The sequence below is a fragment of the Rousettus aegyptiacus genome, unplaced genomic scaffold (genome assembly GCF_014176215.1).
Source record: "Rousettus aegyptiacus isolate mRouAeg1 unplaced genomic scaffold, mRouAeg1.p scaffold_m13_p_1, whole genome shotgun sequence".
Classification (NCBI taxonomy): domain Eukaryota; kingdom Metazoa; phylum Chordata; class Mammalia; order Chiroptera; family Pteropodidae; genus Rousettus; species Rousettus aegyptiacus.
In genome coordinates, this window is record NW_023416284.1 from 166,229,901 (window position 1) to 166,248,949 (window position 19,049).

General features: G+C 39.4%; 1 protein-coding gene across 2 annotated transcripts in view; it reads right to left on the bottom strand.

The window, feature by feature from the left end:
- Window positions 1-768: 768 nt before the first annotated feature.
- Window positions 769-19,049, bottom strand: part of TXLNB (taxilin beta) — a 42,520-nt gene continuing 24,239 nt past the window's right edge. For both annotated transcript variants that reach the window (XM_016132674.2, XM_016132673.2), the window contains 5 exons: window positions 14,747-14,866; window positions 11,134-11,208; window positions 5,705-5,797; window positions 3,282-3,377; window positions 769-2,029 (listed from right to left, as the gene is read on the bottom strand). In XM_016132674.2, coding sequence (XP_015988160.2) covers window positions 1,235-2,029; window positions 3,282-3,377; window positions 5,705-5,797; window positions 11,134-11,208; window positions 14,747-14,866 — 1,179 coding nt within the window. In that variant the 3' untranslated portion in view covers window positions 769-1,234. The remainder of the gene's footprint in view (window positions 2,030-3,281; window positions 3,378-5,704; window positions 5,798-11,133; window positions 11,209-14,746; window positions 14,867-19,049) is intronic.

Below are 19,049 nucleotides of genomic sequence, written 5' to 3' on the forward strand. Positions count from 1 at the left end.
TTGGAAAGAAGGAGCAGATGTTTTGAGAATATAGACTGAGGCAGTGACAGTAAGAGAGCAGTGGGTGACAGGGAGGGAGCTGAGGAGCTGGCAGGGACAAGTGAAAATTCTGTCTCAAGCCCTCTGCAGCACAAGAGGCAGAGTACGAATATGGCCTCTTTCCAGTCTGAGGACCCCCAATCTCTCCACGCCTTGGCTTCTCTTCCCACTTCCAACCCTTCCCTTGTAGGAAGCCATGATGAATACGCTGGGTTGCAAGGCAATGGGCTGAGTTGTGTAGAAAAAGTAGCTGGGAAAAGTGAGCAATTTGCAGCTATGAGTGTCCCCCTTTCCTGTGTCGGGCCTCCAGTGGTCATCTGAGTGTCCGTGCAGTCCAACCCAAATGCTATTCTATTACTCGATCAATTGGTTGAATTTATTGATCTACCATTGGGTTACTTATTTTTGCCTAGTATTACATGGCCTAAATATTGGTGTTCTGAACTTTCTTCTGATTCATAGAGCAGTATAGTCTACTATAGTCCCGAGTGCAAGTAAGAGATAATATTTTTGATTAGCATCTAAATATTTTGCATGAAATTCAAAAAAGGATGAGAGAAATGTATATAAATATGTATATATGATATACATATGTGTATATATGTGCATAAGCACACACATATTCACAAATATATACATGTGTATATATACACATATGTACATATACACACACATGTATTATGTGCATATATTATATTAATATGTGTAAATACATATATCTATATATGTAGTATATGCATATATTATGCTTATAATGTTTAAATGAAACTTAGACATCCATTACTGATTATGGAACTTATTAAACTATATATGGAAATAAATACAACATCACACTTTCAGTACTTATATATTGTAGTGGAAGTCTTTAAATACCAAATCTTACTGTTGATTAACAAATTGAATTAAGTTCCATCTTAATGGCAAATTAATATCAATTTTCTATGCATATGTTTCATTGCCATTTGGGAAAATTATACTATCAACTAGCGTTATATAGAAAAGCTCCAAATTAAAGCTCAGTTGTAAATTGAGAAGAAATAGCAAAGTCCAAATGTGCTCTGCACAACATTTAAAAAGTGTTCTAATTAATTCTCTTTCCTTAGACATCCCTAGCCGAAAATGCCTCTTTCAGAAGCAATCTGTTAGGACAAAGATGTGGAGTCAGGAAGAGCCGCCTCCGAAAGCGAAGTGAGGCTTAGTCTGCTCGCTCCAGATTGGCATCGGCCACTTCGGGCAGCTGCGGTGTGGCTGAGGCCGCTGCAGGCAGGCCCTGTGCTGCAGCCGGAGGTGGAGGCTGCATATTGGGCTCACATCCAGGCACCCCAGCTGGAACTTGCTCACCTGAGGGGGTCGGTGAAGTAGGACCGTTTACCTCCGCAGCCGGTAGGGAGGCCTGGACTGGGAACTGTGGCACCTGACTGGAACCTTCTGCCTCTGGCATCTGGCACTGCTGATCAGCCTGTGCTCCGGCAGGGAGACCCTGGTCTTCGGGCTCTGCTCCCAACTTCACAAGGCAATTACTGCCCCTGGGGGGCAGTTCCGCCTCACTGCCTCCTTGGACTTCAGCCTGAGGAGCTGGGAGAGGCAGGGGACTCTCTGAATGGCATGAAGGGCTCAGAAGGAGTTGTTCCCGCTCCTTGAGGGCCGTATCACCGCCCCCTCCAGGACTGCTGACTTCTGGTTGGAATTCTTCAGACTGGTGTAGGGTCGATTCTTGGTGATGAATTACCATGAACGCTGTGGCCAGACTTTTCACAGCGTTGTGAACGCTGTTGGCATCCTCCGTGTCAGCCTCTTCCCCCACAGAGACAGTCGACTCTGGCTCTTCGTCGTCGGAGGTGTTCTGACCTTGGCCATCCTTTTCAGACATTTTCGCTTCTCTAATTTTTTTGTAGAGTTCATTTCTCTCTTCTTGTAAAGCTCGACAGAGATTCTCTAGTCTCCCGATTTTCATCACGAAGCATTCATATTCTTTAGCTCTCAATGCTTTCTGTGATTTGAAAACACACACACACACACACACACACACACACACACACAAAATATCATTAAAAGCAAAATTGCCAGTATGCTCCCTAGAGACAAGCAAATACTTTTGTCTAAGAATTTGTCTACTAGGCTCTGGGGTCTGACCACAGTGGTGGCAGGTAGGTGCTTGGTCAGAGATATCAATTCCTTTCTTTTTTTCTTTTCTTTTTTTTTTTTTTTTTTTAGTCATTTAGAATTTAAGAAAGAAAGATGGCAAAGCCTCTTTCTGTTTCCATCCATGGCCATTAAAATTGTAGATGATTTTTTTCTGTTTGTAAGACTTAGAGAGTGTAAGCAAAAGCTTGTATAAAAATGAATGAGATGGACTGGGACTTGGCAGTCAGCAGAGCCTTATCTGTTCTATAGATAAACTACTATCTGCTAATCCAGCAACTGTTTGATTTATGTTGATGAATAAAAAGCTCATCTCTTTGGAATTGGCTGCAATTTGGGATGAATTGTTAGAACAGTAATTACAACCAGAGAAACTCACCACACACTAATTCATGATGCCGGCCGCTCAAACTGTTCAATGTTCCTTCTTTTCTCTAGAAATGTTGACGTATTTGTGCATGAAATTGTTCCTAATCATTTTACTCTTTCATCCCATCTTTGTGCTACTCTGTACCCTTTAAGACTTTTTTTTTTTTAACTCGTTTATATGAAGAGATCTTTACTGGTAAGCCCTTCCTCTCAGATCAAGGGCTTTGTATCTTTGCCTTTATAGTCTCAAAACCTACTCAGAGCCTGACATAATATCAGTGTTTAAATGACCACTGGAGGAATTAAACAATATATCTCCAATCTGTCTATAAAATAGCACATATCCTGGATGCTTGGGCTGGTGTCCTCTCTCTATGTGTTCAAATCAGTGAATTCATTCATTCTGTATCTGTTATGTGCCAAGAAAGACAAATAAGACACTTATCAGGACTTTAAGGAATTCACAGTCCAACATGTCTGATACCGCTTTGGGGACAGTGTCGGGATTAACAAGTAGGCAAGTGACTTAAAGGTCATAAAGCTCTTTATGAGACCAGACCCGATTCTAAATTACTGTGCTCTAATTACTTCTGTTACAATTTCACATATCACACTCCAGAAAAATTCAGCCCTTTTTCAAAGGTAATCATTTGTACTATTAGTTTATAAGTTTCCAAGTGTGAGTATTTTGACTTGCCAGGGGAAATAAGGCAAGGGAAAAGCTTCCTCACCTCTTCAATCATGTCCAACAGAGCTTTGTTACAGTTCTCAAACCGGGCTTTCCACGTGGCTGTGTCCTTTTCCAGCTTCTTCATTTTTTTAGTTGTCTATAGAAATTAAGAGTGTTTTAATATCAATCCTGAAGAGGTCATATATCAGATAAGCTATTAGTTCCATATGTGACATCAAGAAAAGTTCTTTTGTACCAGCTGCTGAAGTGAACACAAGTTCGATGTCAAGGAACTGAGTGGGGGTGGAGGGGGGAAGTATGATTTGTTCCTGAATCCTCTAGGTCAGTGGTGAACAAACTTATTTGTAGCAGAGCCAGTTCAGGGAACTATTTAGGGCCACACTGTTTTGTCATTGTTTTTTCTTTCATTTAAAATGAAAATAGCTTAATTTAGTCTCCAAAATAAGCTTACAATTCAGATTATTTACTTTATTGAATAGAAGACTATCAGTGAGAAAGCTGGCCTGGCTCTTTAGCCATTAAAATGTTGATAATATCTGGGCACATAGGAGAAGTAACCACACAAAGGCAGCTTTTTTTGAGAAAATAGACTGAGAAAGTCTTTACGTTTGTAGAGTGCAATAGGGTTTGCAGGATGTGATTACACACATTATTCATTTCATCCTGGAAATAGTCCCACAAGGAAGGTTATGCTCTCACCTCCACTTTATAAATAGGGAGCTGAAATTCAGGGAAGTAGAGTAATATTCAGATGAGTAAGCAGAAGAGTAAGGATGGTGTTATTTCCTTCCATTTAATGCAATGCTTGCAGAGTGTCTGCTGGTCACAGGCTGGGACTGGGTGTAGGGGATACAGAAGTGAATGAAACACAGCCTGTCTTTTTTGAACCTAAAACTACTCACGTTCCTGGTTGTTGGATCTGCTCTCTGATTGGATAAAGTGAAGGACAAGGCATGTAATCAGATGCAGTTTCCTTAGACAAACCACAGCTGGGCATTTGCTGCTTTGTGCCAACCTGCCTGAGGCTGGGTAGCCTCTGAGGCCAGAGGCTGGGCGCAGGCTGTCAAACCCTGGATTCTATAGAGAGAAATTAGGTGAACTTCTAGTGGTTTTTTTATTCAATCATTTCTTAACCAACTTATTAGATTATAAACTTTTAAAAGTCATCGACTTTTTAAGAATTTGATGAAATCTATGGGGACACACAGAGAAATGCAGATATGTATTTGAAAATTTTTTGTGAATTCTCAGGTCTACTTCTAAAACTCTATAAACCAACTCCAGATCAAGAGCTCCTGATCTTAATCTTTAAGATTAACATTTCTCTTAAGATTTATTCCAATCTTAAAACTATGTAATTTTTAGATAAACACATTTTTTTCTGCTCTAATTCTTATTCAAATCTTAAAACTCCATAATTAAAGTTTTTTTTTTTTTTTTAGTGGATGGATTTATCAAGAATTGGGAAACTGTAACTGTTAACAAGTGTTGGCCTACTAAAGTTTGCTCACTGAATCGTGAAATTTATCATACTATTTTATGAAAATGTTTTGAAAAGGGTGCTTTCTGCCCTTAAAAATAGTTAATGCCAATACTTATTCAGAAGCACAATTCTGATGCTGATTTTGTATTGGGAAAACACGGCATCTAATAAGATTTAAACACTGTATCCCACGATAATATGGGCACCTTATGTTTGTGAAAGACTTTTGAATAGTTTAAAACCCTTTTAAAACATATTAATTCATCTGAACTTCACACTATTGTGAAGTAGGCAAGAGAAATAGGACTTTGGGTTAAATATAAGAAAAATAAAGTTGAGGGAAGTTGGATGAATTGTCTAACATGACTTTATGAGTAAGAACACACCCAGAATTCGAATCTAGGCTTCCCTTGTCTCATGCAAAGACTGCCAGTTCCATCACACGAGACATATCTCTTCTTCTAAGAAGGATCCTATGAAATGGTATTTTCTACTCTAATATTCTGCTCTTGCATTTTTGTATGAAAGATTTTTTAATCTTCGGAAGAACAGGTATTTTTTTGTTTTCAATATAAACAACATAATGTTAAACTGCAAGCTCCTTTCTTTCTTTCTTTCTTTCTTTCTTTCTTTCTTTCTTTCTTTCTTTCTTTCTTTCTTTCTTTCTTTCTTTCTTTCTTTCTTTCTTTCTTTCTTTCTTTCTTTCAACCTATCCATGGACTAGGGGCAAAAAAAAACCTTCCTTGGACTGAAAATGTATTCTAGTGTTTTTGGATTCTTTTTATGATTAATTCAGGAAATAGCAATACTTACTTACCAATAAAAAAAAAATACAGTCTAAATTTCACTGGCACCTATAAATGTTTCATTACTTCATGAAATGCTCTGGAATATCTTAGTGAGAGAAAAATGAACCCAAAGGAGAATTGCCTGTCAAAACAGAAAATGTCAATATTTTGTGTGGGATAAGCAATACTCACTTTATCCATTTCCTGTTTGAAAGTGGCAAACACCTCATTGCTTTTTGTCAGTGTGCTCTGGAACTCTTCAAACCTTCCAGAGTAGAGAGTGAGCTGCAAACAGGGAAAAGAATGGATCTATTTTAGGTCTGCTTTCTAAACGCTTCCAGAACAAAACAACATGTCATTGTTCATTATTTGAGAAGAAAAATGATTTAAGGGAATTCTCAATATAGTGTTAATAATATGTTCAATTCTTTCATTTACTTTGAGATCAACCTAGGTCAGTGACTATGATCGAAGTACTTCTTTAAAGAAAAATGAAATAATAAAATATGTCATCACCACTTCATTATATCATAACTTTTTGCAACAAACATTTATTGAGCTCTCAACATATATGTGGACTCTATGTCAAAAGTATTTAACACGTGGCTCCTGCTTTTGAGAGACCTGCACTCTTGATGGGAAGATGATCCCAAAGACAGCTTGACTGGGACAAGTGCCAAGGCAGGTATGTACAGAGCTTGATCAAAGAAGGAACCACGTTTTTGTGGAGGTGAGTCTTGAACTTAATCCTGACAGAGGTGAGAACGTAGACAAGTGAAAAAGAAGTGATAAAAGAAATGTGGGCCGGACATGGACTACAGCCGCTGCCATTAGGCAGGTTGTGCCACTCTAAACAATTGCCATTTCCATTTTTTGACATTGTGGTTTTCTGTATTTATGAATACAGTGTTTTAGCCAATAGCAGTTTAATGTCCCTTTTCATCAAAATCAATTTCTTATACTAATTTCCTACAGATGGAAATAACGAGGCTTGAGGAAGGAATGCCTTTTTCTAATTTGCACAAAAACAACATTGTGTGGGTTAGCATTGGCAAGTGTGTGGCTCACCACGGGAGTAGAGAAGAGGGCCTTTGTACCCCCACATTCTTGACTCCAAAGCTTGCCTTTGGGGTGAGAATAGGGCAGGATAGGAAAGGAAATACTTGATTATTGGTGATAGTAATACAACGATAAAATTTTGCTTTTGATAATAATTTTGAGATAGTATGTTTTGAGAGAGTGGAGATTTAATATGGATGAATCAAATGAATAAAGCCTGAATTTTCAAATGAGTGTTTGGTACCCTTAAGTACCCCAAACAGCTCCAAGTCCTCGGATGGGCATAGGAACATCTTTCGTATAGAGAGAAGCAAGCCTGTAGCATCCAGTAACAAACAAGAACTTGAGGCTGTTTTTGGTAGGCTGGTTTGGTTGAATTACTGGCCAGAAGGCAGGCACCAGTTAACTAACTTCTGGCACCTGTGAGACTGTTTTTTAGAAAGCAGAGTACACACCAAAAGAAAACCAGTGGAATGGAAAGTTCTCAGTCTTGAGGGTGGGAGTTAGAGGGAGTGTGTGGGAATCAAACAACCCCTAGAACTTAGAGAATTTGATAGTCTAGAATGGTTCATTCTCAAATGATTCAGAATGGCAGAGGTTTCACTGCAGTGAACAAGCACAACAAAAATATAACATAAAACCTTTTCATAAGATACAAATTTTCCAAAGAAAAGTTAAACAGCTGACCGTCATTTTGAAATCAGCACTGTGAGTATGTGATAGCTTGGGGCAATTCCGGTGGTCTGAAATTTGTTTCTCATGATTCTTTGGCCTACAGATTAGTGAAGACTGGGTAAAGGAGTTCATGGCCAGGAAGGTCGGTCTCTCTCTCTCTCTCTCTCTCTCTCTCTCTCTCATACACACACACACACACACAAACACACACACACAGTTTATAAGACAATAATTACTCTTATTATGTGCAATGCATTCTTGATACATTCAGTTGTTTCATTTTTTTCAAAGTACTGGATGGGATCCACTGACTTGATTTCAGGGCCGGTGAGTACGTCAAGCTTCTCAATTGGAGAGGCTCTACCCTAATGTAAGCTCCTGTGGAACTAGCTATTCATACTGCACATGACCCAGTGGCCTAGGGTGGCAACAACTACCCACAGCTGATCCTCTTTACCTTCTATCACAAAATTCAATCTTTTGCACTCTTGGCCAAGAGCTCCTATGATTTTTCCTATTGCCTTCCCTTGCTTCTTTTCAACTTTTTGTTAATTCCAGCAAAGTTGCATGGAGGTTGCAGATACTATGGTCTCCTTAGCTGTCCTCAGCCCTCCATTGTAGCCCTGAGGTTGCAGGCTGCAGACAGAAAGGGACAGATGTGAGTGCGTGCAAGGTCCATCTCACAGAGGCAACCTTGACGAAATTAGTAAGAGCAGCCACAGCCACCCCATCCTGCTCTCTCCTTTATTTGGGCAAAATGTTCTTTTTGTTGCATCAGTGGGGCAGATGGAGAAGACGGACACACCCAGAGTGCCCAGGAATAGTGTCTTGCGTCACTATCTCCTTTTTCTGGTCTTTTTCTAGTAATTGTTTTTTTGTTTCCTCAATTTTTTCCCCTTTATAAAATTTATGATAAAATATACCTAACATAAAATTGCCCATCTTAACCATTTTTAGGTGTATAGTTGAGCATTGTTAAGTATATTCACATTGTGCAACCATTCTCCAGAAACTTTTTATCTTGCAAAACTGAAACTCTATACCCATTAAACAACAACTCTCCATTCCCCTCTCCTGGTGACTGTTTTTAATATTCTGCTTTTCTTCCTATTTGATCTCATTGCCACAGGTAACAAAACCTGTGTGAATTATATCCTTCTCAGGTAACCAACTCTCTCTGCTCACACTAAGAATGTACACTTTCTGTTTTCTACATGGATATTTGTTTGGTAGCTTTTTTCCCCCTCACTATTTTGATGACATGATGCGCATGTCATGTTCCTGCTCTCACTTCGGTATTTCAGAGACATGTGGAAGGGACACCCAGAGATCATCCACAGTCCCTCTGGAGAGGCACAAATAGAAACAAACTATTCGAGACTTAGTAATAACAGCAATTGCCTCAACATTCTACTTTTTTTTTTTTTTTTTTTTTAACAGTAGAAAAGAAAAGCTTTATTAGGAGCGCTAGTACACTTCCAGATGCGGAAGCAGGCCTGAGTGAGAGAAGTGCGGCTCAAAGGCCAATATTCTATTTTTAAACAGGCTGAGTGACACACACATTCTTTTAACTGAGCACCAACAATTAATTACAAACATTCACAGCATATAGGAAACAGAACGGTGTCCAGGAATTGTCTTAGCAAACTTGTAAGCTTTAGTTTGGGAACGAGTCCAATTATGAAAGCAGTTGCGGAGGCATCTCCTCTCATCCTGTATTGATAAACTGAGGACTTCTGAGTTGAAAGACTATGATTACCTGTCTTTAACAATTTACTCACTGATCTGTCCCCTTGGGCAGTATTTTGTGTCTGCACTGTCAGGTATTGCTGACTTTCCACATCTACAACCATCTTCATTCATATCGATCCGATGAACACTCTGCTTGTAGTGACAATTGCATCCCATTGATCATCTCTGACATTTACTCTATTGCCTTGGTTTGTATAATTAAAAACTAGACATCTCTTCTCCAAGTGAGAATCATGCCCCAAACTGGCAAGCTGTTGTCTTATGACTGAAAAGTAACTTTATCATTGAGGAAAACACAATACATTCTTGATATTTCCCTTGCTCAGATGATACAAACGAGGCCTATGGTCTCCCTCCCCCTCCTATCACCCACTTTTAAAAAAAGGTATTGGAAAACCAGAGGAGTTTGAGTGTTGTGCAAAATAACCTGTGATAGACTTTGTTTTTCAACGTTTAAAAGTTTAAAAAATATAATGATGACATTTTTCAAGAGGAACCTGTTTAAACATTATTCACATAGGGATTTGGGGCCTCTATATTCTTCTTGATGGTTAAGTAATTATTGAAGTTTTGAAAGTGCCCTGAAGACAAAAGAGATAGACAAAGGTGGGTCCTTGTCAAGAGAATCATGTGTCGGGAAAACAAAGGCAATGGAGGAGAAGGCAGAGTCAACTTAGCTGATAGCTACGCTTCTTCAGCTCTGGAAGTTCTCTGTATTCATGAACTGGAACTGAATGGGGGGGTAGGTCTTGAGACCATCTTTTCCAGTGATTTTTAAACTTTTTTTGTGTGTGTGTGCAAATAAAGACTCGTTTTATCTCATATATCCCTATGTGAATCCTAACTTATGAAATAATGCTAATATTAACTTGTGTACTAGTGAATGGTTAGTGTTTTTGTTAACATTGTTATCACTAAATTGTAAGTTTAATTAGTCAGGGATTTTTGTATTTCCTATTGATTACTATGTCTCCAACACCTAGAAGCATGCCTAGCATTTACAAGGTGCTCAATAAATATTCATTGTTATATTTGGTGCACACATTGGAAAAGAATGCTTTGCGAGCTTTAGATATCCAAATGTTATCTGTATTTTTGTCTATGTAGTTATATAATTTGTGATTTGAACTTTCTTATTTTTCTTATTTGCTTTTTATTTTACAATGGACAAGTTCATTAAACTTCATTCATATAACGAACAAGTATTTTTCTCCTACCATGAACAAGTATTCAGCAGTCAGCACAAAAATATTTATAAGTGAATTACCCAAATCTTAAATGAACGCCGCCCAGCTTGGAAGGGCACTTTCTGTGAATTTGCTCTATGTGATTTCACAGTTCCTTTTGTGCATGGGCATGTCTCCCAGCTGGGGAGCCAGAGCCCCTTTGTGTTCCAAGGCAGGATGGCTCTTCTAGAAAGGGGCAGGGACTTTTTGCCAGCAGGGGGCAGATCTCCCAGGGCATGGTAAAGATGGCTAGGTCTGGCTTTCACCTAGAGTCAGTTGTTGCATGAGGCTTTATTTTTGAATATTTCTGAAGTATGAATTCCCATAATCTAGTCAAAACACACACAGGACATCACAAAGCCAAATCAAAGTGATTTCTCCTTTGCCCGCCATTTCTACTCATTGGCCACTGACAAGGCTAGCCTCTGACAGCACAAATACTTGGGTGCTGACTCTATTTTTCTAAATTCCTTTTATTATAAATAATATCAAACAAGTAAAAACATTTTCAGTATTGACAATTACAGATGGTGCATATGAATAGCTTACATATATTTTTTTTTTTCTTAATAGAGTAGTGGGAGAGGAGAGAGAGGATATATTAAAAGATAGGTGGGAACCTGTACACCAGCTTATTTTCCGTGGCTGTTTTGGTGACCTCATTTGCATGTCAACAGCCCTTTCGACTGGATGTTATTGGTGCAAGAGCATTTCTTTTTCTTAGATATACATTGTACTTTTACCTTTACTTAAAAGTAATAAACGTAAAGTTATTCGTAATTTTCGACTCCTGTTCCCCTTCCCCCTGCCAAGCGTAAGGCTTTTTGAAGACCACCTTTGGTTCACAGTCTCTTCACCTGGGAACAGCAGAGTGAGCACACCCCATGCATTGTTGTCCCCTCACTTCACCTGAGCCTGCAGGACTGTCTCTTGTTCCTTCAGTACTTTGGCCTGAAGTTTCCATTCTGCTGCCTGGTTCAGCAACTGTGGAAGAAAGAATACATAAAAACACTGTCGAATTGTCTTTTAAGTTATCATTTGGTTATAATTTGTGCGTAAACTTAATAACTTGCTAACTAACTGTTCTCTTAAGCAATTTGGGGGGAACTTCGTAAAGAGTCTAAGAAATCTAAAAACAACAAGTCTAAAAAGTTGGATTCTCAACTAAAAATTAGTGGTTCTATTAGAAATAGAAAGATAAATTATCTTCAACTCAAGCATTAATCACACAAAATTCGACCTCCCACCAAATTCTGGAACATTCTCTAGAAAGTCTGTCCAACCATCATTCAACCTCTGCCTGAACATCTCCAGAACATCCTCATCTGTGGCAATGTTGTAAGCAACTGTCCCTTTATATTAAAATCAAAGTTAGTCTCCTAGACCCCTGTTCACCACAGCATGCGTCAGAATCTGCTAAGGTGCATGTTAAAATGCTGACTCATCTCAGAGACTATGAGTTAGGAAGTGTAGGTGTGTAATTGGAATCTTTACTTATAGCAAATGCCCAAGATGGTTTGGATACTGGTGGTCCATGGATTACATTTTGAGAAATACGAGATTAGAAATTTGACCTATTGTCCCACATCCTAGATAAGGTTTACAAAATAAGTCCTGTATAAGTTTACAAAATGAGGCCCCCTTTCCATAAAATAGACTTTCAAATACACCCAGGGCCTCTTACCTGAAACCTGATCAGAACAGGGAGCTGAGGGGTTAAATTTAGAAAATGGTTTTAGGCATAGAAAAATGACACAGATGTAAAACATGTTATTTTAAGATGTATGCTCATCTATCCATTTTAATTTAGGGCTCTGGTCTTTGTTTTGGATGTGGAATTTCAGAATGGAATTCAGAGGGGTTCTTTTATTTTGTTTTTAAAAAAATCATACCTATAATGTGCCATATAAGATTTAGAATATTTTTTATTTTTAAACAGACAAGCTAGAACCCAAAGACCTAAAGATACTGGTGAAGCAGCTTGATCATTTAATTCTCTAGTCTTACAACTTTCTCCCAGTCCTTTATAACTACTCGCATCTAGTTTGACAATTGTTTCTTGCTGTTTGCTTATATCTCATCTTTCAAAGCATTAAGCATAGTATTCATAGAAACAACTCTTTCTTTTCACACTTTTAGTTCTTCAGTTAATGTATGATTCTGTTGATTTACATAATACAAAAATAAAGATAACTGGAAAGAAAAGGTTCAGGAGCAAAAGGCTGATTCTTGGTCAGCTCCATGTTACTTAATGAGGGCAACCATGGGTAGACAGTCTAGGGTGACTTACTAGCCACAGGATTCGACCTGCTGTGGGCAGCTGTCAGTGCATTTACAGGGAGAATGGCGAGCGTCATGGATTAATTTGGTTAGTCAGTCAGCTCGCCGTCAGTTAAGAAGGTTCTAATGTATTTGGAGCTGATTAAAATTTTCTTCTTTATGTTTATCCCTGCTGCGAAAAGTGTTTATGAGGTCTACGTATTACTTTTGTAATCAGAAGAACAACGAACAATAAAATCATTATTTGGAAAAACTTGAAGGCATCTTTTTTTCTTTTCCAAATTTATAGGTGGTCCCCGAGAGGAGGCAGGTGGCTGCGTATTCTCCTAGGGGTGGAGAAACACCCCCAGCTCTGACTTGCTATTTCAACACGTTCCGAAAGAAGCATCAGAGCTACAAACCAGGTAGGTGGCCACCTTTGAAGAACTGAGGGGGCTTCCTTTCTTGAACTCAAATCTGCTCTGTTTTGCTAAATCGAGATAGAAAAATAGGCAGCATGATAGTTTCTTGCTGGGTCACCCCACATCTGCCCCCATGTCTCCCTCACATTAAACTTTGCCTAGTTATACATGTCTTGTATATCGAAGGTACTGATATCCGGTGGGAAGCGTATTTTACCCAATAGGGTAATTACACCAACAGTGGAGTATCTGTCTTCTTGGGTAGGAATAATAATTAAATGTTTTATTTCTTTGAGAGCTAGGTTGTAGATGAGTTTAATAAATTAATCTTTTTATTAAGAGCACATGGGCTTCTGATTTGAAATTATTCAATATCTGCTAGGTTATGTTCTCCAAAATTCATTCTTTTGTTGCTACATTTGAAAACCAAAGTTATTTTTAAGTTATTGTTTTAACAAATTGAAGTGATTCTGGTCTGACTTTAGGTAAAAATAAAGCTCATGATCAATTGTTAAATGACCAAATTGCAATGACTGGTCCTTTGCCAGTATCTTAAAGCACTCTCTCCAGTAATAAAAACATGCTTCAACTCTGGCCTCTGAAACACACCTCTGAGTGTGATGTACTATCACAGAGCTTGGGTTTGGGGGCAGATACACTTGGGTGTGCAACACATCTCGATCACTTAGCAGTGTGCGATCTTAATTAAACAAGTCACACATCTTCTTTGATCTTCTCACCTGTAGAATGCTTCTACAGATGCCTTGTAGTATTTGGGATTAATGAGATGTCAGTAAAAGACACCACACAGTGTCTTAGACCAAAAACTCCGGAGTCATGCTTGACCCTTCCCTTTCCTTGCTGTCAACCATCTTCGGTCCACAGCATGGTTTGCTGGTTTAACACTGAAAGTGTAACTTTTATCCATGTCCAGCCTTCCTTTACCACTGCCACCTTCCGAATCCGAGCCATCATCATAGTGCATCCGGATCGCTGCAGTGGTCTCCTGTCTTCTTGCTTGCTTACCCTTTTTTAGTTTATTTTCTATCTAGTAGGAGCTAAATTCATCTTTTACAAATGCCAAGACGGTCACGCCACTTCTATGGCTAAAACTACTCAGGCCTTTCCCATTATATTTAGAGTAAAATCCAAGCTACGTTCCAAGCTTACAAAGCTATACGGTTTGGCTCCTGTTTACTTCTCCAACTTCATTCAGAAACTTTCTTCTACTGGGTCAACATGCTCCTGCTACCCTGACCTTTTCCTATTTCTGGAGGACGTCAAACTAGTTCCCACCTCAGAGCCTTTGTCACTGTTGCAGACACTGCTGCCAGACACCTCCCTGACTCTTCATCAGGCAGGGCTCAGCTCAAGCATCTCCCCTGTGGGAGGCCTTCCTGGTCACCCAGTCTACAGTAGGTTCCTTCCTTCTGACCCTTCTTGGTTCCTCCTTATTTCCCTAGTAGCACTTACTATTATCCGAAATTACCGGTCCATGTCTGTTTGCTTGTTAATTGCCTGTCTCTTCCCTGTTAGACTAGCTTCCATGATGGGCCATGGCCTTCTCTGTCTTGCTTACTGCCATACTCTAGCACCCAAGATGGTGCTTAGCATATGATAGGCAGTTGAGAAACATTATTGAATGGATGCATGATTATTTCATGTAGAAAGTCATTTAGGTACAGTGCGTCCTACTGGGCTAGCTAATTTAGTCTCTGGGGAAGCTCAGGCTCTTTCTCCATCAGTCTAGGGCTCTGCGACCATTCTCAAAAACAACTTTCTCATGGGTTCTCTGACCCGCAGGCAGACCAGACAAGCACATTGACGCAAACGATAAGTACATATTCCTTTTCGCGTTTGTGTCGTTCCTCTGCTTCTTTCATCATTTCTTGCGCCTGCTCAAGTTTTGCATCCACCAGCTTCTGCTGCAGTTCTCTGTGTTTAAAGATTTTGTCCAGATGCTAAGGGGAAAAAATAAAGTGCACACATCAAGGTTGACTTTTTATTGGTGCTGAAAAAGATAGAATAAAAAAAGCAATATTCACATAAATACACATTCTCCAGGTTTTAAGATTTAAAAAGAGGAGGAAATACATGCACTGACATCACTTATGGCTTTGTACAAAAGCCATAAACTGGTAAGGTCCCTTGTATTTTGGCGGAATTCAGCAATTATAACTCCAAAGGTCTCAACATAATTTTTCTGCATCTGGTAACTATTAGATATGAGTCTAGTTATTATGCTAAGCAGCACAAGCAGTGATATATATCACAGGGGCTATAGCACTATCATTAGGTATTTTGGCTCTTTCTATGAATATACTGCTTTTAAGCACAGCATTAATATACCTTACCATGGTGAATTCTCCTCCACATTCTTGCCTCAAGGCTTATGAGGAAGCCCTGGGGTACCAGCATGTGGCCCTGGGTCAGGGACTAAAGAGCCCTCTGACTTCACTTCTATTGCTCTGGTTGAGCAAGACAAGGCCAGGGGTCACAGATGAATTGATATGCAAATGCGCTACTGTGTGCCTCTGACCTTTTGACCTCCCAACTAGCTCTCGGTGAGGAGAAGCTTCCAACTCTACCTCAGTGTAGACAGCTTCTTGGTCATTAAAAGATCCCATCAACAAGTGGATATGTAGAATTCTACCCCTGGGCCTTACCTAGAACCAGTCCCGGGAATATACAACCAGTATACCAGGCCTTTTCTGTTTGAGATCTTTCTGTAGAATATGGACATTTTTTTTTTTTTTTTTTTTTTTTTTTTTAGCTCTTTCCCTTTTGCTGTTGCCTAAACCTCCACTCTGGAGCAGGGTTGATCTTTATGACAAGATAAAATGGTAGCATGGCACTTTGGTTTATTCTGAGGAGTTTCTTGATTAACCTAAGTGCTGTTACTATGTGCTATTGGCTCAGTTGTTTTCCTGATAAAATCTTAGCATGTTACCAATAGTATCACTTTGACTACCTTATGTTACATTTTTAAAACAGATTTAAAATTTGGGTGTGATGGGGAAAGAGATATGATAAATCAAAATCCTGAAGAGACATCTGGAGTCTTAAAAATATGTTAAATATTAAAATATAATTTCGGAAATGAGAAATCCTTATAGTCCCCCAAAGCAAACTTTATTTTTTCTGTTTTATCTGTTCATGTATTTTGTTCTGGCAAGACCTCATTCCCCTTCATGGCTAAGCAACATCCCACTGTAGATATGTGCCACCTCTTCCTCATCTACCCATCCATCCATGGACACTCAGGCCACCCCCATAGCCTGCCCACTGCAAACGATGCTATAACCAACATTTGGATGCACAATGTCCCCTTGAAGTAGTGTTTTGGGTTTCTTTGGATTAAAACCCAGAAATGAAATTACCGGGTCCTTCTTTGTCTCTTGTTATAACTTTTGTTTTAAAGTTTATTTTGTCTAAGTATTTCTACCCCAGCTATTTATTTCATTTCCATTTTTATGCAATATCTTTTTTCATCTCTACTTTCAGTCTCTGTATGTCTTTCGATCTAAAGTGAGTCTCTTGTAGCAAGCATATGTAAGGGACTTATTTTTTATCCATTCACCCACCCATGTCTTTTGATCAGATCATTTAATCCATTTACATTTAAAGTAATTGTTGATAGATACGCACTTATTGCTATTTTATTATTTATATTTTTTATCCATTTTTTTCCTTAAAGAAGTCCTTCTAACATTTGTTTTGATACTGGTGGTGATGGACTCCTTTAGCTTTTTCTCATCCGGTAAGCTTTTTATCTGTCTTTTGATTCTAAATAATAGGTTTGCTAAATAGAGTAATCTTGGTTGTAGGTCTTTACTTTTCATCAATTCCTTACTCTCTCTCTTCTCTTTCTGGTACCCCTGTGATGTAAATGTTGGTACACTTGATGTTGTCCTAGAGGCCTCTTAAATGCTCCTCTTTTTTTTTTTTTTTAATTCTTTTTTCCTTTTTGTTGTTCTGGGTGGGTGTTTTCTGCTACCTTATCTTCCAAATTGCTTCATTAATCTGCTGTCGATTTCTTCTAATGTAGTCTTTATTTGTTATTGTATTCTTCATTCCTGACTGGTTCTTTTTTATGTTTCCTATCACCATTTTTATGTTTCCTATCTTTTTTAAAGTTCTCACAGAGAGCATTGAGCATTTTTTTAACTAGTGCTCTGAACTCTGAATCTCGTAGATTTCTTGTCTCCATTTTGTCTAGTTCTTTTTCTGGAGCTTTATTTTTGTTTTTGTTTTTGTTTTTTAATTTGGGGTGTGTTTTTTTTTGTCTCCCCATATTGTTTTGATGCTTCCCTGGTTTTATTTCTTTATACTAAATAGAGCTGCTATCTCTTCTTGTCTTAGCATAGTGGCCTTATGTAGTAGGTGTCCTATGGGGTCTAGCAGCACAGTCTCTCTAGTCACCTGAGTCATGTGTTCCAGGTGTGTCCCTGTGTGGGTTGAACGTGCCTTCCTATTGTAGCTGAGCCTTGGTTGGTGTTTGCGTGTCAATAGAAGGGGCTGACTCTCAGGTTGGTTGGTTGTGAGCACCGTCTGTGATGACAGTGGAGAAGTTGTTGTGCAGGGGATGACCCTATGGAACAGGGTTTGCTTTGGCAGAGCTCTAGTGCCTACCCAGTCTGCCCCTTGGTGTGTCATTTCTGGAGGTGTTTGAGTGGTTCTCTGGTGTGATCTGATGCTGGCTCCCCAGGTATCTTGGTTCTGGGCCTCTTGGGAGGGGCTCTGCTGTAGGCCAATGTTAGCCACTGCCTGTGCCTTGCCCAGGACCACTTGGTATGAGCTACAAAGTAATCTACAGGTGGTTGCCATTTATACTGGGCTTGGAGGTGCCTGGGGGAGGCTAAGTTCTGAACTGAGGCCAGCTGGGGATGCTTAGCAAGAGATACAGGGCATGCTGAGGCCAGATGTTTCTTGTTTGGGGTTTGTAAACCTTTAAGAGATTTTGGGAAAGTCCATAGCATGAGCCAAGACAGTCTGTTTGTGTGGAAAAGCCACTGGAAGTGGCTTGGGTAGGCCCACAAGTTGGGTGGTGCAGGATCTCAGGGAATCACCAGGCCAGGGTGAAAAGAGTTAGCTAGGTTGATGGACCCTTGGATATGATGCCCACCTGCATCTGCTGGGGTTGGAGGGGAGGGGTCAACAAAGGAAAATGGTGTCTTCTTTACTTCTGTCTGGGAGAAAGATGCCCTCCAGCCCTCTCTCTGATGCCACACTATTCAGTTCCTCCCCGTGTGTTCCTGGTGCTTTCCAAGTAGCTGCTTTAGCATTGGAGCTCATCGTGAGTGAGTCTATCAGTGAGTAAGTTTGTGTGGGCCCTTTAAGAGGAGCGGTGGGGCCTGCTCTGTTTTACTCAGCCATACTTTCTGCTGGTTTTCATAGCCAGAAGTTGTGGGAACTTCTCTTTCTGGCAGTGGAACCCTACGCGTTCACTCCTTAGAGGGGACCTCTGCATTTGAGACATCTCTCCTGATTTTTAACTGCCACATGTGAGTGTGTGAGACCAGCCTGTTCCATGTCTCTGTTCCTCCTACCAGTTTTGGGGTAGCTTTTTCTGTGTGTCCTTTGTTATAAAACTTCTGTTCAGCTGGACTTCAGGTGATTCTCATTGATGGTTGTTCTGTAGTTTGGTTGTAATTCTGATGTGGTGAGAGTAGGTGAGCAAAGCATTTACCTACTCATCATCTTGACCGGTAGCCTATCCTCTTAATGTAAACTATTGAAAGCAAAACTCTTTGGCTTTTGTGACTTTGGGTAAGTGATTTAATCTTGTATACTGCTCTCATCTATAAAGTATGGATAATATGTTATTATCTAGTGCATAAGATTATTTTGGCAATTAAATGGCATACTGTATGTATAGTTCTTAGCACAGGCACAAACAAAGCTCTGCATAAATAATATAATTATTTCCTTATTAATATTAGTACTGGCTTGTTGGATATATAGAATACAGACCCCTAATAACATGGTGATTCTTAGGAGGAAATGTGTTTGATATTTCTTAGCTCTGTGGAGAATTAAAAAGGCAGAGAAATACTGTTTTTGAAGATAACCATGCTCACAGCCTACCACTCTATCGTCTTTGCTTTGCAGTAATTACAGTTCTGAAGAAATTCCGTATGACTT